The sequence below is a fragment of the Zootoca vivipara genome, chromosome 7, assembly GCF_965207765.1.
Source record: "Zootoca vivipara chromosome 7, rZooViv2.hap1.1, whole genome shotgun sequence".
NCBI classification, from domain to species: domain Eukaryota; kingdom Metazoa; phylum Chordata; class Lepidosauria; order Squamata; family Lacertidae; genus Zootoca; species Zootoca vivipara.
In genome coordinates this window covers 20,548,829-20,575,322 of record NC_142590.1, presented here as the reverse complement: position 1 = coordinate 20,575,322, position 26,494 = coordinate 20,548,829, and the positions used below count along the sequence as shown (strand labels likewise).

General features: G+C 43.3%; 1 protein-coding gene and 1 long non-coding RNA gene across 2 annotated transcripts in view; one reads left to right on the top strand and one right to left on the bottom strand.

Moving 5' to 3' along the window:
* The window catches only part of ABCA4 (ATP binding cassette subfamily A member 4), a 92,085-nt gene that overhangs the window by 38,602 nt on the left and 26,989 nt on the right, over positions 1-26,494 (top strand). The window contains exons 12-20 of the mRNA XM_088673148.1: positions 630-835; positions 2,594-2,770; positions 7,661-7,883; positions 11,454-11,675; positions 12,359-12,563; positions 14,931-15,029; positions 19,638-19,853; positions 22,370-22,547; positions 26,261-26,392. Of these exons, the coding sequence (XP_088529274.1) occupies positions 630-835; positions 2,594-2,770; positions 7,661-7,883; positions 11,454-11,675; positions 12,359-12,563; positions 14,931-15,029; positions 19,638-19,853; positions 22,370-22,547; positions 26,261-26,392 (1,658 nt within the window). The remainder of the gene's footprint in view (positions 1-629; positions 836-2,593; positions 2,771-7,660; positions 7,884-11,453; positions 11,676-12,358; positions 12,564-14,930; positions 15,030-19,637; positions 19,854-22,369; positions 22,548-26,260; positions 26,393-26,494) is intronic.
* On the bottom strand, positions 7,060-9,455 carry LOC148684998 (uncharacterized). Its single transcript, XR_015950790.1, has 2 exons — positions 9,309-9,455; positions 7,060-7,983 (listed from the first exon to the last, which is right to left on the bottom strand). It is a non-coding gene; the product is annotated as an uncharacterized LOC148684998 (long non-coding RNA).

The following is a 26,494-nucleotide window of genomic DNA, read 5'->3' as shown; positions in this document are numbered from 1 at the left end:
CCATTTGTGCTTACCGTGTTTCCCCTTTTTAAAGACACCGTCTTATAACTTTTTTCCTCAAAAAACACAGGGTGGCTTACTTTCGGTGGGATGTCTTTATTTTTTTATTACCGGTACGTTTTTTACGGTTCAGGGTGCTGGCTCAGGGCGCTGCTGGGCTCTCTTGAGTACTCGGCGCTGCAGCAGCCACTGGTTCCGGGTGGTGGGGTGGCAGGCGTCCTTGGCCGGGCCAGGCAAGGAAGAAGCAGTGAGCCCAGCGGTGGCGGCAAGCACGGAAGCAGCAGGGACGGCGGTGGACGAGAAGGTGGACCGCGGGGATGCAGCCAGCAAGGCGGGAGCGCGATCAGCTGTTAAGCGGAGCTCTTGGAGCGCCGCTAAACAGCTGATCGCGCTCCTGCAGTGCCGGCCGCATGGAGTGACTCTGTGAGTGGAGGTGCCTGTGGGGGTTGGTTTCCGCAGCGTGGAAGTATGTCTTATTTTAGCGGTATGTCTTATATTTCTCAAATGCTTAAAAACCCTGCCATGGCTTACTTTATGACTACGTATTAAAAAAGGGGAAACAGTGCATGTAATGCATATGTCCTTCTGCCCTACTTCAATGTGTCTTCCACCTTTTTTACTCTCTGCAGTGCTTGGCTCTTGATAAATTTGAAGGCCACATTGATGAAACCCACGTGACTCACCATGCTCTTGCTCTTCTGGAGGAGAATAAATTCTGGGCTGCTCTCATCTTTCCTGATCTGGACCCAAAAACCAGACTGCTGCCGCCTCATGTCAAATTCAAGATTCGCATGGATATAGATTCAGTGGAGAAAACAAACAAAATCAAAGACAGGTGATGGCAGTCTTGCATCTCGCAACGTGTTGAAGACCTGGCCCAAGCTTTGCCTAGGCTATGGCTCTAGGCCCAGGTTGGCTGGACTCAGAATATAAATCAGAGCAGCCAAGACATTTCAGTGGCTAAGATGGAATACCCTGGTGGTGAAAATATTATTATACAAAGCTAGATAAATTTTGCTACTCTTTGGGGGTTTGGCACCCCAAATTCTGCCTAATGACAATTTCTAAACCAGAGGGCGTTACGAAGCAGATGTATCCACGTTATTTCTAAACCAGAGGGTGTTATGAAGCAGATGTATCCACGTATCCACATTTCACCAAAACCACCAAAACCGCTTGACCGATTGCATCCAAATTTTGACACAATGCCGCATGCGAATATGAGAGCAAGCCCATACCGTTTTCAAAGACAGATGTCACACCTGTGCCCGGTAAAAAACCCCAAACCCCATGTTTCAAAACACACCACTCAGATGAAAATGCATTATGGGAAAAGAACCAGGTTTTAAACCAGCTCCCTCTAGCGGCGGCTACACTGGTACTACACCCATAGAACAGGCATCCCCAAACTTCGGCCCTCCAGATGTTTTGGACTACAATTCCTATCATCCTTGACCACTGGTCCTGTTAGCTAGGGATCATGGGAGTTGTAGGCCAAAACATCTGGAGGGCCGCAGTTTGGGGATGCCTGCTATAGAACCTTCCCTCTCAACAGCACCTCAGCTCCCATTTACATACTAGGCCGAAGCCTTTACAGACTAGGCCGAATGGAGGTACTGACTCGCCTGGGTAGGGGTTGGGGGAAGGAGGGGATGGGATAGGTCAGGACACGGGACCAGTCACAGGGATGAGCCGGGGGTGGGGGGAACGGGGGCGTGATCCGTCATGGGTCAGGACAGGGTGGGGGAAAGAGGGAGCGGGATACGTCATGGATCGGCACAGGGTGGGGGCAGTCACAGGGATTAGCCACAGCAACGCATGGCAGGGCCAGCTAGTATAATATATAGCCATCCTTTATATGATGGTACAGTGTGGAATGAACATCCAGAATTGGACCCCACATTTTGTAGGCTGGTAACAGAAGAGAAGCCTTGAATGACTGATTTACTCAGTGGAACCTAATTTATGGTAACATAAAAAGCAAAAATTGCTGTGTTAGTTCATAGGAAGAGCTAAAAAAAAACCAAGATATTGGGAAATAACTTGAATAGGTCCAACTAAAAAAGTGACAAAATAGTGAGCAAGATTTGTCCAGAATTCTTCATCAGGTTGAATGCTGTACAAAGCGGTGTGTGTGTGTGTGTGTGTGTGTGTGTGTGTGTGTGTGTGTAGAGATAGTAGAAGAAAACACAAAGAGTATTAAAAATTGACTGGGTATTGTAGCCATAAGGTTTGCATTTAGGCTCAGTCTCAAAATGGAGGCTGCAGACTGGCTGAATTAATCTCTGCTACGGTAGGTGTTGCAGATTTCAGGTTACACTTAGGATTCTGAGACAAAGCAGCAACGGCTGAAACCCAGTTTGGAAAGTATAAAGCACCAACAGTAACCCAGATCTGTCTCCAGCCTTAAGCTAAACACACAAGTACCTAGCTGGGTGGGGATCTGTAGTTCTCATCAAGGTAGAGCTGCCACTTTTTCAACCTTGAATAGTGCAAGTCCGAGGCTCTGGCAATTGTAATGTTAACCCTAGTCAGCTTTCCACCACCCTCAGCTTTCTAGGTTGAATATAATAATGTTTTTATGTCTCCACAGGTACTGGGATCCTGGCCCAAGAGCTGACCCAGTGGATGATCTGCGTTACATCTGGGGAGGGTTTGCATATCTGCAAGACATGGTTGAGCATGGAATCATCAAGACGCAGACTGGAATTGAAGTGCCTTCAGGGATCTACCTGCAACAAATGCCCTATCCATGCTTTGTAGATGATGTGTGAGTAAGAGCAGCCACAGTGATCTGTTTCTGATAACTAATTGGGTGGCTGGGTGGGTGGCAGATTGGATTTTACAGGGGGCTTGGCTGCTTTTTGCCTTTGATCTTGCTGAAAAGCTGGAGAAATCCAGGATGAAGGTATTAGGCAAATCTCCTCCCCACCCCCAAGGAGTCCAGGATGTGCTGCTGCCCTGGTTAAGTCTGAGATAAGGAGGCTGAAACAAAACAACAACAAATAAAAAAACCCAACAACAACCAAAGCACTGGAGCATTTTAAAACTTTAAAATAGAGAACAGCAAGGAGACCTTAGGTCTGGTATAACTTCCATTGGGAAAACAACAATCCATGGATTCATTAGCAGGAAAGTACAGGAGAAGTTAGAGTTTATAGCTGTCTGAACCTTGTCATAAAACAAAAGGAGAGGGGAAACAGCTATTTCTTTGTTTGTTTTTGTGTGTTTTTTTAAAAAAACTCCTGGTTTTTAACAAGGACTTGAAGGAAGGATTGATGAAATGGTACAGTGTTCAAAAACAATCAGTGGCTTTCCCTATCTCTGGAAAAACATTTTACACTGACAAACCTAGCAGGATTTTGTTCTCTTTTTCTCACATGCAGCCACAGATATTGTGGGCAGTTTTGCCCCAGAAATGCCGCTGCAAATCAGGGAGCCAGAGACTCTCGTAGCTGTGGAGCAGCCACTGGGGATTCCAGTGTGATGAAGTCGACAGCGTGTCTGACTAGAATCGGGGAGACCCATGTTAGGAACACCAGAAGAGCTTGCTAGATCAGGTTGATGGCCCATCTGGTCTGTCGTCCTGCTCCCAGTGGCCAACCAGTTGCATGCGGGAAGCTCAAAAACAGGGCCCAAGTGTACCCTCCCCACTTGTGATTCCCAGCAACTGGCACTCAGAACCCACACTATCAGAAGCATAACCATTGTGGTTGATAGCCTCACCTTCCATGAGTTTGTCTAATCCTCTTTTAAGGCCTCCCAAGTTGGATGCTATCACTGTTCCTTATGGGACCAAATTGCAGCATTTACCTGGGCTGCGTGAATAAGTGCTTTCTTTTGTCTGTCCCAAATATTCCAACATTAAGCTTCACAGGATCTTCCCCGAGTTCTAGTGGTACGAGAGAGGGTAAAAAACTTCCTTGTCCGTATCACGTTCAAACACCTGATCAACTATTAAGCTCGCAGCCTTTTCCCTTCAGACTTACATACCCCACAGGCCTGTTTTGAATTTTTGTATCTGAGTGTGGAGTGATAATATGCCATCCTGAGCTCCTTCGTAAAAGTAAAAAAAGCGTAATAAATGATAAACAAAATTTGAATAACTTATCAGCACCCTGCCCCTGTAACAAAAAGTCTATGAGCAGATAAACATGAAGATAATCGCGTTGCAATAAAAATACAATACAAGCAACAAATAAAAAAATACAAGAATAAAATAAAAACAGGCAATTCAAAATAGGAAGCAAAGAAATAAAACCTCATGCCAGAAAGGTATAAGAGTAGGCACCAGGCAGGCCTCTTTAGGCAGGGCATTCCACAATGGGTGGGTCTGCAGTTGGGGCCCGTCAACCTGGGAAGGTACCGTAGCCCATTGAGCAGAAGGAAAACTGATCCTAAACCTCTGCTGCCTTGCGGCATATCTTTGGGAGAAGAAAAGGCTAAGGTGTAAACCGTACACAAATTTGGTGTGGAGTCCCTAAGATGGTTCGATGGCGCCTTGCATGCCTCCTTCTGGCAACTCCTGCAGCCAAGCTGGTACTAAATGTATTGCTCTACTTTCTTTTGGGTCGCATCAGTGAGGCCAAGAGGGGGATCTTGTTGTCTGGGCAGTCCAGACCCTCCGTGCACACTGTCCAGGCTTGTGCCCCAGGGAGGTCACTTTGCTGCAGTTAATGCAGTGGTTTGACTTCACCCTTAGAGGCACACTCCATTGACAGACATATGCCAACAAAGACAGAGATCTGCCACTAAAAAGGCCTTTTCTCTCATAGCCACCCATGTTCCCTCGCTAGGCGGGGACACTTGGAGAAGGGCCTCAGATGAGGGCTTGGGTAGGGACATGTGGGAAGAGGTCATTCCTCAGATACCAAAGCCTCCAAACAATGAAGAGCTTTAAATGTCACACCTCTGAAAGATCAGCATTGTGAATAGTTCTGCAGCTACAGTATCTGAGCATCTTCCTTTGCAGAGTTTTGTGGAGGCTCGGCTGCCTCTGCTGCTATGTGCAGGAATGGGGTAGGGGGGTGGTAGGGGTCATAGTCATGCATACAGCATTGGAGTTTTGTGTATCGTCCCTTAACAAAAACCTAACAATATCAAATTCTTCAGCCTCTTACTTCAACTTCAGCTATCCATTAAGTTCAGCGATCCTGAGGTTAGAAGCTGAATGAACTTTCTTTTTCAGATTACAGAGGGTAAGAGACCAGGCCCAGGGTCTAGCTTTTTCTAAAGGTTTCACATTCCTTTGATTTATCATCAATCATCATTAACCCCCAGGTCTCTTCTTTACATACAGGGAAGGGCTCTTAATGCCGCTTTAAAACTGGTTTCACAATGGGGAAATGCTCATGTAAAATGAGAGCTAGATTAATAGCACAGGCCCAACACATAATGAGACGAGATCCCACTTATGTCGTCTTTTATAATTCCGCTTTCAAAGTTGCTTCAAGGCTGTCTCTTCTTCTAAATCATACTATGCTGGGTATGTGCTGCCATAGCTGCTTGTCTGTGAATGAAGTGCCTGCCTCTGATGAAAGACAGCCCTCTGGTGGTTAGACCCAATAGCATAATTCTTGAATGTAAACACTATTCTTTTAGATTCATGCATTTTTAAAAAATCTAATCAATCAATTAAATTAAGCATTGACAATACTGCACTGAGCATACAACCTTCCATCAGGTAAGAAATATATTTAATATGTGGCATTTTCCCTACCTAGAAGGCACCTCAGTTTGGGGAAAATACCACATGGGCTCATTTCACAGCATCACGTGTGAGAAATCACTCTCGTGTATCTGTTCGTCATGACGGATTATGGAAATACTGTCTCGCATGGCTCCCTCCCCAGTGAATATACTGGCTCCATGTAGGGGGAAAAATGGCACTTCCTTAGGTTGTAGTTCTAACTTGGGGGTTGAACTCAGTGGGAGTTACTTATGAGCAGACATGTGTAGGATTGCATTGTCAAGATAGCAATGGGTTGAAGCTAACTAAATTCTACTCAGAGTAGACCCATTGAAATTAATGGACCTAAGTTAGTCATATTTATTGATTTCAATGGGTTTACTCAGAGTATACTAATGCTGAGTACAACTCAGTGGGTGCACTATATAGCAGCATCTCCCTGCAAATATAACAATATTTCTTACTTCCCTTGTAAGGTTGAAGTATGTGAAAGTAAAGTCACAAGTATTGTTCTACTTGGGTGTCATTTGTATGTTGTTTATATACTTATCATATTGATATCCCATCTATTATACCAGGAACTCATGGCCCACCCTCATTTTCTCTCTCTCTAGACAACATAGGCTGAAAGTCAGTGAATAGCACAAGATGGGTTCATGGATAAATGAGAATTTGAACCCAGCTCTCCCCATTCCTTGCCCAACACACTAGCTGTGGCATGCTGGCTCTTTGACAAGATATTGGTAGGGGGACAGGGGAAATACACAGTGGCTTGGCACTTTGAAAATGAAGTTTGGCAGGGAAGCCTTATCATGCAGCAATAACAGCAGAATACCCAAGGGCAGCATTTTGTGGTCTCTAGTTTCTATTTCTGTTTCCTTTCTAAACACAAGGGTCTGTCTGGGAGGCACCAGCTTGCAAAATATATCCCTTCTCTGCCACAAATAGCATGGCCTAGATTAATTCTCAAAAACACTCTTTTTCTCCATTTGTCCAGTAGCGACCTCACTTAGCAGCCAAGGTGAGAAATATTCTGCCTCTGCATTCCTTTTGTTTCTGACTTGATCTGTCTTGCCATGATCTTATCTTTGGCTCCAGATGCCACCCCCTCTCCTAGCAGCACAGACAAAACAGATGCACATAATCCCATAAACATATGATGCAGGTTTATTCCCCCCCCTCTTTAATTGCTACATCTTCATGTCCTGACTTGATCGTATCCTTAAGGAGAAGGCATGGCTGTGCAGAAGGGCAGGATCTGCCTCTCGATCAGGTATTTGAGAAGGGTAATTGATCACAGGGCTTTGGCGCAGTAAGTGTGGGTTCAGCACCTGTGCATGGCAGGGAAAGAATATTCCAGCAGACGTTGATACACCTGTGAGCAATTCCCGCCCATTTTTAATTTTATTTGTTCCATTGAATTGAGATTGCCATTAACACAGAGCTCACACAATCAGAAGGTGTTTTCTGTCCCCATAATGAAAAACCTTAGACAAAGATAAATCTACCACCAAGTGGAAATAGCAGCGAGCAGACTGGGGAAAGGCACTGTTGCCAGCTCTACCAAATCTTAAATATATTGGGGGTTTATATGGGTTATGAATTGTCTGCAATAACAGAGGAAGGAAATTTTCAAAAAGGCAGAACCCATAAATCCTTATGGGGCAACATTTCCTGTTCAAGCGAAATCCAAATTTTTTAAATCCACTTTCCTAATAACGAAACTGCACTGTCTTAGGGATGCTGTGACGCTGTGCACTCACACCAGTTTTATGCCAACTTAACTTTCACAACTTCCCCTGAATAAAACTGGAAAACATAGTTTGAGGGTGCTCTGAATTCTCATGTAAAACATCGGGAGGTTCCCTAGAGAGAAGGAACAGCTGTTGGACCAGTTTCAATCCGTGCATCCCTTTCGCACTGCCTCTTGGTCTATGATTTTAACCTTTGTTTTATTTCTTTCCTGGGCAGCTTCATGGTTACTCTGAATCGTGCCTTCCCCATCTTCATGGTGCTTGCTTGGATCTACTCTGTCTCCATGACAGTAAAGAGTATTGTGCTGGAAAAAGAAATGAGGCTGAAAGAGGCCATGAAGAACAGGGGGGTCACTAACGGGGCTGTCTGGTTCACCTGGTTCCTAGACAGCTTCATCATGATGGCTTTGAGCACGTTTCTCCTGACGACTCTCATTACGGTAAGAGCATCACCTCCAGGCGAGGAGCTTTTTTCTTTTTCAAGGCCCCGACGTGCCATTTTGCACTCGCGCTGCCGGTACTACCAAGGAATAATGGGAGCTATATGAAAAAGAGACAGACAGACAAACAGACAGACTTATGCTGGAAGGATCAGCCTCCTGAGCACGTAGCAGCAGGCACATTCTTTTAGGTAGCCCCCAAAGGCAGCATCAGCACTTGACAGAGATAGATATGTTTACTCCTGAGAGACTCGGCAAGATTGCCTTCATGACAGTGCCTCAGGTTGGATTAGGTTTGACAGGTCACGTTCTAAACATTGCTGCTCACTTCAAGGAGGCCTCAGAAAGCAGGAATTTCTCTCTCTCTTTCTCTCTCACAAAGTCTCTCTCTCACACACTTCTTTTTAAACCTTACTGTTAGGCATCCACCCTCTAACTCATTTGTCCCAACCACCAACTGTTTGCTTGGTTCAAAAAAATACGTTGCTTCTGGGAGGGGGCACACAGAGTCATACCACTCAAGTGTGTCCCTCGGCATTTGCTTTGATCTTTTCAATAAGCTTCTCCACATTCCTGTATTTGGTCTGCAAAGTTTTACATAGGAAGCTGCCAGATCAGACCACTGGTGCATCTTACTCAATGTCGTCTGCAGTGACTGGCAGTGGTTTCAGACAGGGGTTTTGCTCAGGAAAATTAACCACACACACACACACACACACACACACACACACACCAAATTCTGGAAAACCTCCAAAGCTGTGCCAAACTTTTGCAGTTGTTATGCCAGACCTATTTAGGGGTGCTGTGTGGATTTAACCTGGGGGACCTGTTGCACAACAAGAAAAATTTTTAATTCTCCAAAAGCTTTATATAAATGCTGAATGTTATCTAATGAGCATTCTAGGATAGTTCCCAATGGATTCTCCCTTGCTCAAAACACTCATGGACATCCGGTGAAGTGGAACATTGGAACTCACTGCCACAGGAGGCAGTGTTGGCCACCAACCTGGGTGGATTTAAAAGAGGATTAGACAAATTCACGGAGGATAAAGTTATCAATGGTTACAAGCCATGATGGCTACATTCCGCCTTCATGCTTGGAGGCAGTACACAAGAAGGGAGAGTGCTGTTGTGCTCAGGTTCTGTCTGTGGGTTTCCCATAGGCATCAGGTTGGCCACTGTGAGAACAGGATACTGGACTAGATGGGCCATTGCCTGATCCAACAGAGCTATTCTTAAGTTCATTAGAAGATGGATCTCTTGCTTTTAAGTCATGGGTCATCTTGGCAGCTGCTGGGTGGAGTGCACCTTCCATGCCTCTGAGTAAATAATGCCTGGGAAATTTCTCCTGACAAAGGCAAAGCTAAAAATGCAGTGGGAACTATTCTGTCATATTGAGAACTACTTAACAGCATGAAAACATACCTCTGTATACCCATTGGCTTGGCTTTTTTGTTCTGTTTCTTCTTGTTGGGTGTGGCACTCTTGTTTTTTCCTGGTGATTTCTTTCTTTATTTATTTAATGTTCTGCTTCCTTCTTGCTGTTTGTTTATTATAAGGGTTCTATGTTATTTTGATTGTTTTGTGTTCTGCTGCATTCTAAAACAAAAGACAAAGCCTTCCTGATAAAGATAACTTTACAAATATTTGTAAACAACCATTGCTAAAGCACAGTTGACTTTTATGAGAAAAGCCTGTCCCTGTTCAATTATTCCTCTGCCAGGCCTTCCTGAACTGATACAGTATGATGTGTCAGCTTTGACATTGTAGCTTGGCTTAGGTATGCAGTCCTATAGTTAGCACTTCACTTTGACACCACATTAATTTGGTACTTATTGTTTGTTTGAGTTCACCAGCAGGGCTGATGTTATTTATATCTGGTGTTTCCCCCCTGGACTGAGGTTGTTTCCCACTTCAAGTTCAGATCAGTGTATCCAATATATCTTTTTCTTCTTCTCTAGAATATAGTTAATGTCTTACGTGCCACATGTACGTTGCCAAATACTAATGTTAAGAGAATGGCTTTGGCAGTATCTTTTGAAGAGTACATTAGGAGATCTGACATCTGACATATTGGCAAACTATGAGCTGGTTGTTGGCAATAGACCCCTGGTGATATAATCAGATATGCTAGAGGCCGACACATTCCTCTATAGGAGTTTATGCCAGCAGTGATATCATACCAGTAGTAATTCATACTGTATATTGTGCTGTTCCATTACTGCCACTTTTCGTGTGTCATTCTTCCTTGCACAAGCATAATTATACTTAATGCTAATAATTATTGCTGCACATGAACAAGCACACTTCCTGTGTGGGAGAAAACAACAATGGTGGTCAATTGGCATTTGAAACTTTTGTCAAAAAAAATAGCTGTAGATATGCAAGGCCTAAAAGTACAGAACAATTATTTGTCCCACTTGATTAGATAAGGTTGAAGTCCAACTGTTCATTGTAATGGGGTCCTTAAAGATTCATAATGGTCATCCTTGGTTTACTTGGCAGTGCAAAGGATCCTGGTAGATCTTAGCCACCCTCATGAGATCTCCCTGGTCCTGGGTATTTGAATGTCATTTAGCAGCAAAACACTATTGCTGGTCATGATTCAGCCCACATGCTAAACTAGACCTGTGCCTTTGAACTGCACTCAGAGCAAGTGAGGGTGCTTCCTTAATGATGAGCCAGAAATCTGGAGACTAGTCTTCTGAACTGCCGTGTTTGGACTCTACCCTGTGATGGTGGTACTTCTGCCTTGTTATCACTCAGTGCTCAGTACAGGGATGAGGAACTGTGGCCCTTCTGATGTTGAACTACAACTCCCATCATCCCTGAGCATTGGTCCTGCTGGCTGGGGCTAATGGGAGTTGGAATCCAACAACACCTGGAAAGAAGGTGCCTATCTAGGAGTGTGCAGGGTCATCCTGTCTTCTTTTAATCCATGGCAGGCTACCTTCCCTGCAAGATAGCTACTGGTAACCATGCCCTGATCTTAAAGGAGGCTGCATTACCCAAAATCCCTGATCTTGAAACTAAGGTTTTACTAGCAACTTTATGACATTGAGCAACCAGCTGCAACAATATTGCAACACCTTGTGTGAAAGGAGAAGTATGATGGAGCCACACTGATGACATGCACAGCACAGAACAAACAGCACAGCTTAAGCTGCCTGTCGCTATGATGTGGCATTTACAAGGATTGGGTATGTTGCAAGACCCCATAGGATACTTAAAGAAATTCTCATACAGGTGGATCCTTCCACAAAACACACAAACAGTTGTTGAACAGAGCTAGGAATACCCTTCAGGTATATTATTACCTGGAAGAACGTAGGATATCAGACCTACTGACTTGAGTTTCTCCCCGGCCCTTCTTTTTCCAATAGACTCTGACGTAAATGCCTAGGCAGAGAGGATGAATAGCAATGAATGAACAGAGATGAGTTCTGGTCTCTGTCATACCGTCAAGGAGACTGTGATTAACTGGATCTTTCTTTCTTTCTTTCTTTCTTTCTTTCTTTCTTTCTTTCTTTCTTTCTTTCTTTCTTTCTTTCTTTCTTTCTTTCAATGCAGTATGGGAGAGTGCTTCATTACAGCAACCCCTACCTCCTCTTCCTGTTCCTGTTGACCTTCACCACGGCCAGCATCATGCAGTGCTTCTTGCTTAGCACCTTTTTCTCCAAGGCTAATCTGGCAGCTGCCTGCAGTGGAGTCATCTACTTTACCCTATATTTGCCTCACATCGTTTGCTTTGCCTGGCAGGACCGGCTGACTGTTAAGATAAAGATTATGGCGGTAAGAAATCTTACCCACCCCCTACCTCCAACCAACCTCAATAGAAACCAGTGCCCTCTAAATTGTGTCATTTATAACTTCTATAATTTCATTATTTTGTCGTGCTCCAAAGCATGTTCCATCTTTACATTTTTCTGCGTGAGTAGTCACTAAGGGCCTGGTGCTTTCCTTCCTTGTAATTTTCATAACCCTGCTTAGCACCACCCTATAAGGGGAGAAATATGTGTACAAAATTTAGTGTTTCCTTGAAAACAACAACAGTGTTTTACACAAAATAAAAAAAAAATCCTTCCAGTAGCACCTTAGAGATATCTGAAGAAGTGTTCATGCACTCGAAAGCTCATACCTATGACAACTTAGTTGGTCTCTAAGGTGCTACTGGAATGATTTTTTTATTTTGTTTTGACTGCGTCAGACCAACATGGCTACCTACCTGTAACTAGTGTTTTACACAGTTGTAGATGCTTATCTGTAAGGGGGTGGGGGAGTAATGCAAATACAGACATTCTGAAATTTTTAAAAAAATGGAAGATGGGTGGAATGATGGAACATCCAGAAAAAACTAATAAAGCAAATCTATCCATTTCCTTTTCATTCCTTTGTCTGCCATATGTTCATTGCTAAGATTTCCCCCCACTCAGATCAAGGTAATTTGACATCCCTCCTCTCTCTTCCTCTTCTAGAGCTTCCTTTCACCTGTGGCATTTGGGTTTGGTACAGAATACTTGTCACGCTATGAAGAGCAAGGCCTTGGGCTACAGTGGGATAATATTCGAACCAGCCCACTAGAAGGCGATCAATACAGTTTCTTGTTCTCTATGGAGATGATGATTTTGGATGGTTTTATCTATGGATTGCTTGCTTGGTACTTGGATAATGTCTTCCCAGGTATGACCATATATAATGTTGGATAATGTCTTCCCTGCCCATTTTAAATAGATAGCCTTTTGGACACTGTTGCTGCTAAAGAGTGATTTTAATAGAATTGGATTTTAAAGTTAGAGATTGCCTAATCAAACATTTAAATAAATTAAATCAATAACATTTCAGAATGTTCAATGCCCACTAGTTGAGATTAAATCGCATCAGAATCAATGCAACTTAAGTGTTTAATTGCACAGAAAAAGTAAGCTTGTCTCTCTGTTGAGATCACAATTCTCTGAATTGTGCTCACGACTGAGAAGTCTTATTTTCAGTATCCTTGCCATTTCAACATTTATTTATTTTTTTGCATTCAATATTGACTATTTTCTTCTTTTAATTTTTGCTATTGGAAAGAGGAAGTAAATAGATGGAGTCAAAGGGTAATTCCTATTAATATTTTCAAATGTGAGATTATCCTGATTTTCAAAAACTTTAAGGATTGTAGACTTTGATCATACTTCTGTTCATGGAATGAGGCATTTCTGCCTCCCCTTCCAAATTCACCTCCCACATTCTCGTAAAAATTTCTATAATAAGATAAAATGTTGAATATAGACTGATCATTTTTAAGGGCTGATCGCAAACACTAGGTCCTGTGGCTCTGTGTAGCTACCACTGCAAAAAGGCAATTAATAAAGATGATTATAGCCTTGACCATAAAGTTTGGGTCCGTGTCCCTTACATTATGGCAAATTATGCACAAGAGTCAAAGAGCAAAGGACCCTTGGCAAATTATGCACAAGAGCAAAGGAAGTCTCAGGCCACTATTTGCAATTTGCCAGATTAAGAAAACACTTTTGTTTTCTGGTCCTAGGAGTACATATCATATGATCTTATATTATTTTGCTTTTGTTCAGAAGAGTATAAGGCATTTTAAGAAACTTGTCCTGCCACATATTATGTGTTGAAAAGCTAAAACAAAGCACCACAAAATATCTTATCTGTAGAAGGTAATCTAGAAACCTACGGGTTTCTAGAAAGGGTGCTAGTTACCATCAATTGTTTTGGATTCTTCCCCCTTCTGTAAAAGACTTTTAATCTACTGTACTCGATTTAAAGGAATGTCAAAATAGCATTTTCATACCGTATCTATCCATGGTGGAAGCAGATATATGCTTGCATTTGCCTCGTTTACCCATAAGGCCAGGGATGAGGAAACTCTCTCTATTTGTCCCACAAGGTAATTTTTTAAAAAACCACACCCACATAGATGACACAAGGTGCAGGGAAGATAAAGACACCACTGGGCAGGCTGAAGGGGGGTTGACTGTCTGCACCTGCAAATCTGTGTGTAGAGTGCTTTGTAAACTGGTTCTTGGGACTTGCAAAGCACTGCACACAGAGCTATGGAAGTGGCTACAGTTAGCTGACCATCTGCACAGGCAAAAATAGATCACGTAGCGTCATTGTGATGGCTTGTGGTGGAAGGCGGGGAGTTTCCCACCCCTATGTCAGGTCATCAAATAAAACATCCTTAGTACAGACACAGATCCAGCTTGCTATGTCTTGATTTGGATATGAGCTTCAGGAGCTCTTAAAGCTAGCCCGAAAGAAGAGGTGAATTTGAGTCTAGGCATTAAAATCTGAGCTGGAGAAGAATTCCCACCTGATCCACAAAACATCATCCCTCCCAGACCCCCCCCCTTCCCGTTAAAAACGTACTGACTGGAAGCAGTAGCAGCACAAAAAGGAGGTCGGTTCCCCCTATTCTTGCCCTGCTACTCAGTTAACCAGGAGGATAGTTATCTCAAGAGCCACCGACACCGCAGAAAGGGAGATAGAATGAAATCTTTTAAGGCAGCTGGACAGTTTCATCTGCAGTGGCCCCTTAATCTCTGGAATTTGGAAATTAACTTTGAGGGTAGGATTTGCCCACAGGAATCAAGTCACTTCATAGTGTAATGGAATGCAGAGTAATAGTTAGTGCAACTGATGATGTAGTGGCTAAGAAAGTGAGCTAGGAAATCCCTGTTTCAAACCTTGCCTTAGGCAGAACACATACAGGCTTTCACTGCCTGCTTATTAAAGATTCAACCAATCCCTGGTCTGGGGAATAGCTTAATTCCTTAATTAAATTGAGTTTCAGTTTTGAAAACAAAAGCAATCGGGAATGTGGTTATTCTCCCTCTGTCCCTTTCCCTCTGTAAAAAAACTTTACAGCTAAGACGGTGGTGGGTGGCTGTGCTTTGTTTGAACTTCTAGTGCATAGCAATGTTTGCTGCTAATGAAACACCAAGTAATTATTGCAGCATAAGATTTGCATAGATGGGTTCTTCCCCATGGCAAAACACAAAGAGGTTTATGCACCCTACCAACTTGTTTTTGTTTCAGGAGACTATGGGATACCACGGCCTTGGTATTTCCCTTTCCAGCAGTCTTACTGGCTAGGGTCAGGGCACCCAAAGGCTGAGAAAACAACAACTGTGGATGGTGAGTTATGTGGAAAAACTGGTGTTCAGAAATAACTTGAGAACCGCTGATCCGTTTAGAGGCGAATGCGCTCTTGCATTCATTATTGGAGCCATTGTAAAGATTAGACATAGGCTTACAGTGGGAATCTTAGCAGGTGGCTTTGAACTCTGAGTGGCCCACTGTTATTAAAAGTGTTGCCAGAGAGCGAGTCGGGGTTCTGTCTGAAATCTTTCTAAATTATGCTGAGATTAGCTGGCGGCCTGCAAATCATGTCTCTCTTACTGATCTGTCTGGAGATAGTTGACAAGGACTATTATGACAACTGCTGAAGGAAGTAGCATGATTCTGATGTTAACTGAGCTGGCACTGGAGTGACTCTGAACATCAGGTATAGCATTTCACTGTTCCTGGAAATATTCTGTAATCTCCCTTCCCTCCTGCCCCCCCACCCCAAGTGAAACCATACTTCTGATGTGTCCCCAAACAAGGGCTAAAACTGGTCCAACACATAGATGTGACCAACGCTTTTCCAAGTGGTCTGAACTAAGCCTGATACTCAAAGACGACCCATGTTCCCTTTAGTCTTACGGTATCTATTTGCTCAACGCAAATATGTTGGAAGATCCAGCTCCTCTCTTTCTGATGCTGCCTTTTTCAGCAGCAACCTGAGACTGGAGCAGACTTCTACAGACATGGAGAAGGATGCTCTCACATCTACCAAGAGATGCTTAATAGAAAGGCAATGTGCTTCAGCCCATTTGAGACAGGCGTGTTCTTGCATCCTGACCATTTGGGAACTGGTGCACACATCCAAGATACAAAGAGGCAGATTTGTTCCCTGCATTTTTAGCAAAAGCCTTCAAGAGACTTAACAGCATCTTAAAAGCTAACCATTTGTTATGACATAAGCGTTCATGGACTACAGCCCAACTTCATCAGATGCATGAAGTGTGAACCTGAGTATTTGTACATGTCGTTTCCAGAGGCGTCTTTCCCATAGGGGCTAGTGGCTCGTTGCGCCAGGGCGCCGGCCTCTCAAGGGCGCCCCAGCATTGGCGGGGCGCAACGAGCCACTAAGCGCTATGGCTCCTCCACTGCTGCCACCTCGGCCGCGGGAATCCGCTTGGCCATGAGCGCAAGATCCAGTTTCCTTTGCCGCCTGGGTGCTCCACGGGCGCACGGAGGCAGGGGCAGACCAACCAGCCAGCTGGCCGAGGGAGAGGGATGCTGCACCTGGAAAAGAAAAGGAGAAGCTCTGCTCACCCTGCCCTTTGGCCAAGCTGAGCTGCGCCCTGCCAGAGGAAGGTGGGTACAAGGGGACCTTCCTCCTCTTCGCAGCCCAAGCTGGGCGGGCAAAGGGCTTGCAAAGTCCTTCACCAGTAGGTGAAGGCGCTCGTGGGGTCGTAGGCACAAGGAGCCTTGTTGCAATGCCTCCGGTTGCAAAAGCCCACATTTGCCCCGAGGAAGAAGCGCGGGGAGTGTGGCGTTGTTTGGCCCGCCCATCTCCCTCTGCAAAGGGGATGATGGAAGAGGCGCTCTCTGCGTTTCTCCTCCTTTGTCCACGCCGCTTCTTGCTTGTCTCCCTTCCCAAAGCGGAGCAGGACGTTGGCCAAACTCAGCCCAGCCCAGCAACAAAGCCGTTGCATGAGATCCGGAGGGCTGTGAGAAAGGAGGGGTCCCCAAGTTCTAAATTTTGGGAAAGGGAGGGGGCGCCGAAGGGACCTTTGTGCCATGGCGCTGGATGTGCTTAAGACGGCCCTGGTAGTTTCAAGTGTATCATTGGTGATCTACCTAGAGCCCATGCTGGACAACTGAATTTTTTTCTTACATACCATTGGATGTGGGCATGTACTTGCTTACAGAGAACCTCCCTAAAGCAGCAACAACAGGTCACAAAATAGAGCTGCAGGCACAGGCATCAGACCTATATGCCACTCTGCCCATTGTCTATTATGGTAACAATACCAAGTTCATTCATGTGATCATCTTCCATTGTGATATGTGCCAGAAATACCTTCTGCAACATGCCAGCCTCTGTGCAAAAGAACAAATGAGCAGAAGTCTGACATCAGAAACTGCGATATTCAAAAGCCAGTGTGAAAATTTCAAGCCTTAGCATGGCCACAAAGCATATGCCATGATAAATTTGATAACTTTTAAGGTGCTGATGCATCTGCATTCCTGGCTTGGGTTTAACTTGCTAGCAACATCTCATTGACACAGCACCTCTTCAGGTTTCTGATACATCCAAGGAGGAACCGGGTCAGATTTTATGTCCTCCATTGGGTCCCTGGGAATGGTCATATGAAGGATACCCTGAATTGTGTGAACTGGCCGGTTCCGCATGCATGTTAAGGATGCTTAACTAGTTTCCATTAAGAAAAACCTCCAGTCACCCAGCTCCATTGAATTATCAATGATGTTGAATAACTTCTGTGAGTCCAAGTGCCTGGAATGGATGCATAAACAAACTGCTCATTCCAGAATCCACAAAACCACAGTGACAAACAGTTGCTATACTACAGAGAAGGGAGGAGAAAATCTGTTATTTGCATGGCTGTTCTGTTTCTCGCTGCCATAGTACTTCACAGGCTATGACAGGCTGTTTGAATCTGGTTCTCAGCAGATGAAGGTACTTCTGGGCCAGCAGGACGCTAATCCCCTCTGCAAACAGCCTGAAATCTGTCCTACCAGCACCATCCCAATCATGGCACATGCTAGGGTCAGAGAGGGAAAAAGGGCAGCAACACTGCCCCGCTTGGAAGCGGATTTGCTTTTGTTGCATTGTACATTCACAGCTGAAAGTACAGCTTTCCCACTGGATGTCCTGCAAGAGGAATTCAGAAGGACAGAGGATGCATCTGTTTGTTACTATTGGCATTGCTTCTGTTTTCCAGCTTCCAGGATGCCACATATCAAAGCAGCCTTGCAAGGCTATATACTACCGAGGAAGATTTAGGAAAAGCTTTTTAAGGCACTGATGCCTTAGGGGGGGAGGTGGGCAAAACAATTAATGCAAATGCTACCTTTGTGCAGTAGGCTACATGCATTTACACAACAAACTCTCCTCCATCCAGGCAAGGAGGAGCCATTATCAGAGTTAGAGGACATAATGCAGTAAGGCAAAAACACTTCAGGAGGGTGTGAGACAGGCCTAATAAGGAGAGTTCCATAGGCCAGGTGGAGAGGCCTGGAGGGCCATATCCAGCCCACAGTCCTGGCTTAGAAATAGCGCACAACCATTTGATCCTCTCTTTTGTCCTTTCAGCATTTCTCTTGTTGTTAAATTGTGTTTCCATATATATATATCATTGCTTTTATATATGCAATTGCTCATATGTTTTTTCTGTAAATTGCTCTGGTATCTGTCTTAGGAAGCAATTCCTAAATGAAATAAGTAATCAGCAGTAGCAGCATGTATCTTCATGTTCAGAGCATCAGCAAAGCCCACTGAAAGACATTATTTTATAAATGTTACCAGCTTCAGTTCAGCCTTTGTCCACCTTCGGTCCCCGAATAATGATGGACTACAACTCCCTTCATCTTTGACCACTGCTCCTGCTAGCTAGGGGTGATGGGAGTTGTAGTCCAACGACATTGGGGGACCCGAGGCAGAGAAAGGCTGCTTTAAATCTTTTAACAACAGACTAGCACATCCATGTCATGTCCTTAGGATCACTATCTGGCTGGTGTTTTACGGCCTCACCTGGTTATTCGACACATGTGCTGGCGGCCAATAAAACACGTGGGTTAAACCTGTATCAGTGCAGGTGCCCCCTCCTACCATGGGACAGTGGCCACAAATACACCAATAGGGAAAAGGCAAGAAGTGCTGTGACACTGGCTCACTGGGAGATGAGGTAAGGGCTTAGCTCACCTTGCCACTTGTGTGTAACAAGCTAACAGAGCAAGGACTTGAACATCACAGGAATGCAAAGCACACCCTGATCACTGAGGCAGTGAAATAGGAAACACTCGCTCTGTAGTAGTAAGAATCGCATCTTAGTTTAATATAGTTTTCAGAGTCTCACTTGCAATCATTGTGATTTAGGAACAAAACTTCTTAGTGGGAAGTTTTAAAACCTCTCGTTTAAGGTCCTAGTCCTCTAGAAGAGCTGTAAAGAAGAGTTTTAAACCACATAGAATGCTTCTCAAGTTTTGTTCGACAGGGGGTAAGAAGTTCCTGGCGTTTTGTGGTTTACTTAACAATTCTATGTATTTTAAAAGACCTATACCCAACCAAATGTGGCCTTCACTATTTAGGCATTTGCCTTCTTGTGGTTGTGACACACTCACACACCCACACACAAACCCTGTCTCCTGTTAAATGTTGCTGTTTAAATAAAACTTAAGATCACATCCGCACCATGCATTGAAAGCACATTTAAATCATGGTACTTCCACCAAAGAATCCTGGGAACTGTAGTTTACCCCTCACAAAGCTACCTTTCCACCCCCTCTCAGAATTACGAGTATGGTAGTTTACCTCTCACAAAGGTACGATGCCTAGCAGCTCTTAACAAGTTACAATGCCCAGAATTCTTTGAGGGGGAAAATATGTTTCAAATGTACTATACTGACAGCAATGGTTGCCTTTAAAAATGACTTGATTTCTGATTAACCTAGACAAAGGTTCAGAGAAGGAAGGCAGCGCCAACATGAAGGCCGAAGAAGAAGAGATGAGAAAGACCATGGCTGATGAACCCGACAGGGGGAAAAACCAGGCAGACAGCCCGTTGAAGAAGGATGGTAAAGAAAACAAATGTAAACACAAAAGGAAACCAGAGTACATCGAGCAGGGGAAGCCTGAGGCAGAGGCAAAAGGCAAAGATGAAATGACTAGTAAGGAGAGAGAGAAGCGGAGTAATCGCAACTCTTTTTGTGTTATACATTTGAACTTTGATGTGCTTCTTTGTCACCAGTTCGTTTGTCTGCCTATATGGTGGTGTGTGAATAGCTCCAGGTGGGTGTAGCAAAGTAGAGGCATCTCACTTGATTGTCCCAGGAGGTCCAATTCCAACAAAACAGGCTGAAGAACTCTTTGTTGGAGGTTGGCATACAAAACTAGCACAATCAGGGTGAACAGTTCGGTCTAGCTTCCTCTCAGACATCTATAAACCTTTTTAAATGGGTCATCATTCAAAAATGGTATGCACACTGCTGTGATACAGACCAGGGAAAAAACACTTCTGCTTGATTCTTTTTGCTGTGCAAACTGACCCTCTGAAGCAATATTTGGGCGCACAGGGAGTCACCTTCTGCAGAACTGGAGCTTTTGCATTTGGTGAAAAGTTGGTGATTCAAGCACTGAGCACAAGCACACATTCTTTCAAACTTATTGAATGAAACCTCAGGTCTTTTGGGTTCATCCTGTGTGATGATAGGTGAATGAAAGCAGGCGTCTTCCTTCAGAAAGATCTAGCCTGTCAAGAAGCAAAGATCTCTTTACCATATCTCCTCCTAGCACCTTGTTGGCTTATTCACCAGATTGCTGCAAGTCCCCAAACTCTGCAGAAGTTGGCCTGCCTTAGAATAAATAACTGACATTCCCTTTTCTAACCTGTGACCTTTAGGCAGCTTGTGTGATGAATGTGTTTTTCAAAAACACAGTTTTGAAAAGAACATAATTCAGGATCCATTGAATTGAATTTCTTCTCAGCTTCCTTTATTGTATTTGGAATGGGAAAAGCTAAATCCATGTCCTAGAAACTTTCATATATCTTTGTACAGTAGTATTAAATCCAAGGACTTTATGCAGCAGTAGTATCAGGAAACTTAAAAAATATCCTGCAGAGATGTCTGATGACTAAAACTAGCTACCGTATCCATGTTGCAGTGCTCCATGTTTTATTGCTAGAAAAAAAATGAATTTTAAATAAAAAATATACTGCTGTCCCACCAACACAAATGCCTGCGTTGAAAGTGTATGCAAAAAACATCTTGTGTTCTCATGTCTCCAGCCCATCATACATGATTGAAAAGGCACTCTGGTGCCTTGCTATGCCAGCCTGAGTCTTGGAGCATAGGATGGATCCAAGCCTCTTCTCTTCCAAGTTTTGCCCATCAAACCTGAATGCTGAATATGCCATCAGAAGCCCTCATGGTAGTATACCTGTGCCCTGTTAGGTCACTTCTGACTGCAAGTGTGGAAGGAAGGTTTTTTTTTACAAAAAACAAATAGAGTAGGAGAGTCACATACATTTCTCGACAGTACCTTATTAGTAGAAAGGGACATGCCTAGACTGAGTTGACTGCACCCTAACATAACTCTTCTGATCCTGAAAAGTTAAGTAAGCAAACCCTTATGGAAACTCCCCCGACAAATCTTAAGGTAACTTGGATAAACACAAGTCAAAAGGCTCTTGATTTACATCATCTCAAATGCCCAAGGGGGTCATTTACTTCAAAGGCTGTTTCTTTGGCCCAGAATTAAGCAAAATAAAACAGTCCCCATGGTGGAATTTAAAATGGCAGTCTTATGAGCTCAGTCTTCTGGATGGTCTGTATTCAGTGGGAAACCCAGGCCTTGATCTTGCCTCCTGCACAAGGGTGAGTTTCTCCCACCAAGACAAAAAGAAAACAATGTTATTCTAAACTGTGGTGACCTCATTCTGTTCCCTTTTTTTGTGGGGAGGAGTGGAATAAGAAAAAAAAAAGTTGTTCAAGTGGACAGATGGATTATTTACATGCCATATTTTGTTGTCACTGCTGATAAAGGCCTCCTGCTGCTTTCTCCCGTGCACCATAAGAGGCCACTTTAAATTGCTCTGTACCATGGCTGTGACTTTTTAGTGAACTATTGTGTGCAGTTGCTGATCAGTTTGCAGATTGGGCTCCCCTGCACCAACAGGGAGGTTGGAAGTTCAATTGGTGGCTGAAAAAAATGCCCTTTTTGTGTGTTTGGGGGGGGGGCGTTCTCAGAAATTACCTTCTCATAAGTCTCTTATCAGAAATTTTGACTTGGCTCTCAGCTTACCACATAGTTGGCTATACAGGAAAGTGGAGCAATTTAAAGTAGTCCTAATATGAATATTCATAATGGCGAAGTGCGGTCCTCAGTGTGGTAGAAGGTCCGCAAAAGCTTGTCGGCAACAAATGCCCATGACCATTATTGTTAGCTCTGACCTGACAGTTTCTACAAAAATCACTGCAGGTCCAATTCTTTGTGGGCTAACCATGATGCAGCTCAGGAAAAAAAAAGTGTACTGTTAGGGGGATGCTGAACCAGAATGTGTTGCAATGTAACAATTACAATATGCTGTGTTGTCTTAGAGCTGTAGTCACACACCTCTACAGCTCACCTCTGCAGTTGTTTCATTAATTATTATTATTTATCTTAAAAAATCTTTTGTTTCAAGCAAATTTGCACTTTGAAGAGGAGCCTTCTGATCTGGTCCCAGGCGTGTGTATTCAGAACCTGGTGAAGATCTTCCCCGGTTGCTCTAAGCCAGCTGTTGACGGAATGACTATTACGTTCTATGAGGGTCAAATCACTGCTTTTCTTGGCCACAACGGAGCTGGGAAGACAACCACTATGTGAGTCAGTCTGAGATAAGATTATCATGCTGCTAATTCCATTTTTTCCCTTGCATTTGATATTCTGCCTTCCTTCCATCATGGAACCCAAGGTGGCAGACATGGTTTCCAGGTGGCCACCCATCTGGGCACTTACCAGACCCAGACCAGCTTAGTTTCATCAAGATGCTGGCCTCTTATGCTACATACTAACGTTGCACACACATACGCACACACACAAATACACACACACTTGCATAGGTACAGGTTTTATACATAGCCACCTTTGTTATTGTTCTTAAGTTACATTCATAATTTTAGTTCACGGACGATAAGACAAAACTAGGTTTTAATACCCTTTTTTAAAAGCGAGGGAGGGAAAAGGTGTGACTTGTAAAACTCCAGTTGCAGATAAGAGTTGAAGAGTGAATATACATTTCACACCTGTAACCTCAGCAAACACTTTCTGAAATGAAGTGCTGCAGGTAGTATGTGTGGGATGAAGGAGGAGGGTAAACCTGCTGATAAGTGAGCTCCCGGCAGTTCAGAGTGGTCTCTGTATTCAGAAAATATCTGTGTATTTTTTTTTAGTGTTCTCTCCAGACTTGTCATGTTGGCATTGGTGTGTATGCAGGTGTGATCATTTTGGCCTTGAGACCTTAATTTAGTTCCCTGTGTCCCAATGGAGAATCAGCCATGATGGAAAGTTCAACCACTGCCACTATCATCCCCAACAAACACACCTGAGAACAAGAGAGGGGTTTCAATCTAGATACGGGACACTAACCACAACCAAATGCATGTAAAGAACAATCAAGAAAAATGATTGAACCTCAAAGATTCTCAATAAAAAAACTGCTCTTTGTGTATCAGGTGATTTGGTAGTTTGCAGTAATCGTCACATGATTAGTGAAGAGTAAGCAATGAACATAATTTTTTTTTTAAAAAAAGTGCATAAACCTGCAAAGTAGTAGGTTTGGGGCGCCTGGTCAGCAGAATCTCATTTAACATTCTGAGCTGGAGAAGAACTTCTCAGGAAAATGGTATTCAATTCATACTAAAGCTGATCATTCTAAAATGGGCAAGCTAAAATTCTTTTTTAAAAAAAGATTTTGAAAACTTTATTAATTTCTTTCTTAAAAAACAAGCTAAAATTCTAAAATGAGCCAAGTAGTTACAAAATTCAGTAACATCACTAGAGATGACAGGAGGCTGAGCTTGCATTTATCTCTCTACTCTGATGGTAAAAAGGTAAAGGGACCCCTGACCATTAGGTCCAGTCGTGACCGACTCTGGGGTTGCGCGCTCATCTCGCATTATTGGCCAAGGGAGCCGGCGTATAGCTTCCAGGTCATGTGGCCAGCATGACAAAGCCGCTTCTAGCAAACCAGAGCAGCACATGGAAATGCCGTTTACCTTCCCTCTGTAGCGGTTCCTATTTATCTACTTGCATTTTGACGTGCTTTCGAACTGCTAGGTAGTTCCTGCTAATTTCACTGAATGGTTCTTCATTTCACAAACAAAATTCTCTAATGTATGTTACTCAAAAGATAGGCACAACAACCTTAAATGCTTATTGCTGCTGACAATTATACTTGGGTATGCATAGCTAAGAACAAAATAATGAGCATCACGTCAACTATATGGAGGATGTGCATATGTGTGTGTGTTTGCCTCTAAATTGCATGCAAATGGTCATTGTCATAGTGATTCGGTCCATTTAATCAAATCTCCTAATAACCTGCTTTGCAGCTCAGGCACATAGTTAGGTATTGGGATTTACTTTAATTTCTGCATGTACTGTAAATTTACATAGCCATATATTTTGTTTCCTGGGGCAGTTCTGGTTTTAGATACAGCAGTAAATATTGTTTAAAATGAAGGTAATCGTCTTGTTTCCTACAGAGGTTTGCTCTGACTCTCCCATCTTAACTAGTGTGAATTATAAACATGGATTACCCTTATCGGTGATCCCATTGGCTTGTGCGGGGGTGGGGGGATAATTCCAAGACCTCGGGAGAAGGAAATGCCTATCTTATAAAAGTGGAAGTAATAGGAGAAACAAAAGCAGATGTCTCTCTGGAAGAGCAGCATTTTTTCCTTGGGGTCAGGTCTTCTTAAATATGCTCAGAGAGACGGGGAGTCTTTAGTCTGAAAGAATTGAAAAAGCAATGAAGTCAGCAAAGTTGATATGCCCCTGAGCCTAGGCGAGTTCCAGGTGCATTGTTTCTCAGGGGTCTGGACAAACATTTCCTTGGCTTTCGGTTTCTACTGCCCCCGGGTTTCTTCCTGAGTAGCTATTATATGCTGTGGCCAGGTCAATTTTTCAAAAACTGTGGACATTGCAGATCTGCTCCATCTTTCCTTTCTTGTCACTTGGCTTGCACTTTGGGGGTTTTCTGCAATATGAGCTGCACATTATGTTCTCTTGGGTTCTGTTCTTGGGCTAAAACAGACATTATCTTTGCAAATGTGTGTGCCCCATCCCATGTTTAACAAAATCAATGGGGAAATCAGGGGTGGGAAGTGCTGAAATGGGGGAGGATCAGCAAGAAGAAGGCTGCTTCCCCTATGCTGTGGCTGCTTGTTGTCCCCCCCCCCCCACCATCGGAGTGCCGCACCACTCCAAGGGTAGAGATGGGGGAGAAATTAGATGCAGTTCACATTTTAAGGTGAAACAACCCAATTTGCCCTTTCCAAACAATGCAGGAACTGAAACACAGCCATCCTTCAAAATTCACACTTCTCTGAATTTTGCATTGTAGTTATTCATCCAAGCAATGTGTGCCAAAAATATATATTTTTATTCTAGATCAAAGAGCGCATAAAATGTGCATGTTAGCAACATGTTAGCATTCAGTTTTATGTGCGTGACAAAAAATAATAATAATTCAAAAGGGGGCAGGGTTGCAGGAAAAGTGACTTTGGAAATCCAGTGTGTTTTGACTATATGCGATTTTGGCTTTAGGTGCAATACCCAAAACATAACAACCGTGTAAATTGCAGGTTTCTGTAGTAGGCAAAATTGCACACAAATGTGTGCATATTAGAAGATATTCACTGATGACTTTTCATTTTAAAAAATTGCAGACTGGTGCAAAAAACTGAAAGAAAACAAAATTGAACAGGTCTATTCCTTTCCTAGGCCCACTCAGTCTTACTTCCAGTTGCACAGCCAGGATGTAATGTTTTTGTTTTCATGTTCCAAGGGTTGCATTTGCAAGGAACAGATAAACTTCCATTTGAAAATGCAAGTTATTTAATTTTTGACTAAAACCGTCTCAGTATTACAAGTATTTCAGGTTCTGCCTACAGCCTCCTCAGATCTCATGTAAAGTCTGTTGTGAAAGAAAAATAGTTACGTTCTGATTTACGTTCCGATCAAAAATAAAACTTAAAAAACCATTTTTCTTTCAGTATCTCTTTGATAATATAGCTCAGCAGAACTAATAATAATGACTTAATGCTGTTCTCCCCCTATATAAATGTGTACATGTGTGTATGACTTGTTCTTGATCATTCTTAAGTTTAGATCCAGCAAGCAGATCTGTAAAGCTGCCTTTAGATTTGCATTGCATTTTCCCCAAAACGTGTCTATAGACAAAAGCGCCACCTAGTGGTGCCCCAGGACATTATCTCAACTATATCTGATATTGCTTTGTTTTTATTATTTTGTAAATAACAGCTGTATAATTATTGATAAGCACTACCTGTTTCTCATGTTGTTTGGCTAGGTCTATCCTCACAGGTCTGTTTCCACCTACATCTGGAACAATACTGGTTGGTGGGAAAGACATCCAGACACACTTGGACTCCATACAGCAGAGTCTAGGCATGTGCCCTCAATACAACATCTTGTTCAATCAGTAAGTGCTGCCAGGGATTTGCTCCAAACGTGCTTCAAAGTAATGTGTTTCCCAACTGAAAGGCTGTAATTGTTCTGACTACCTGATGCAAGTTTTCTGTTC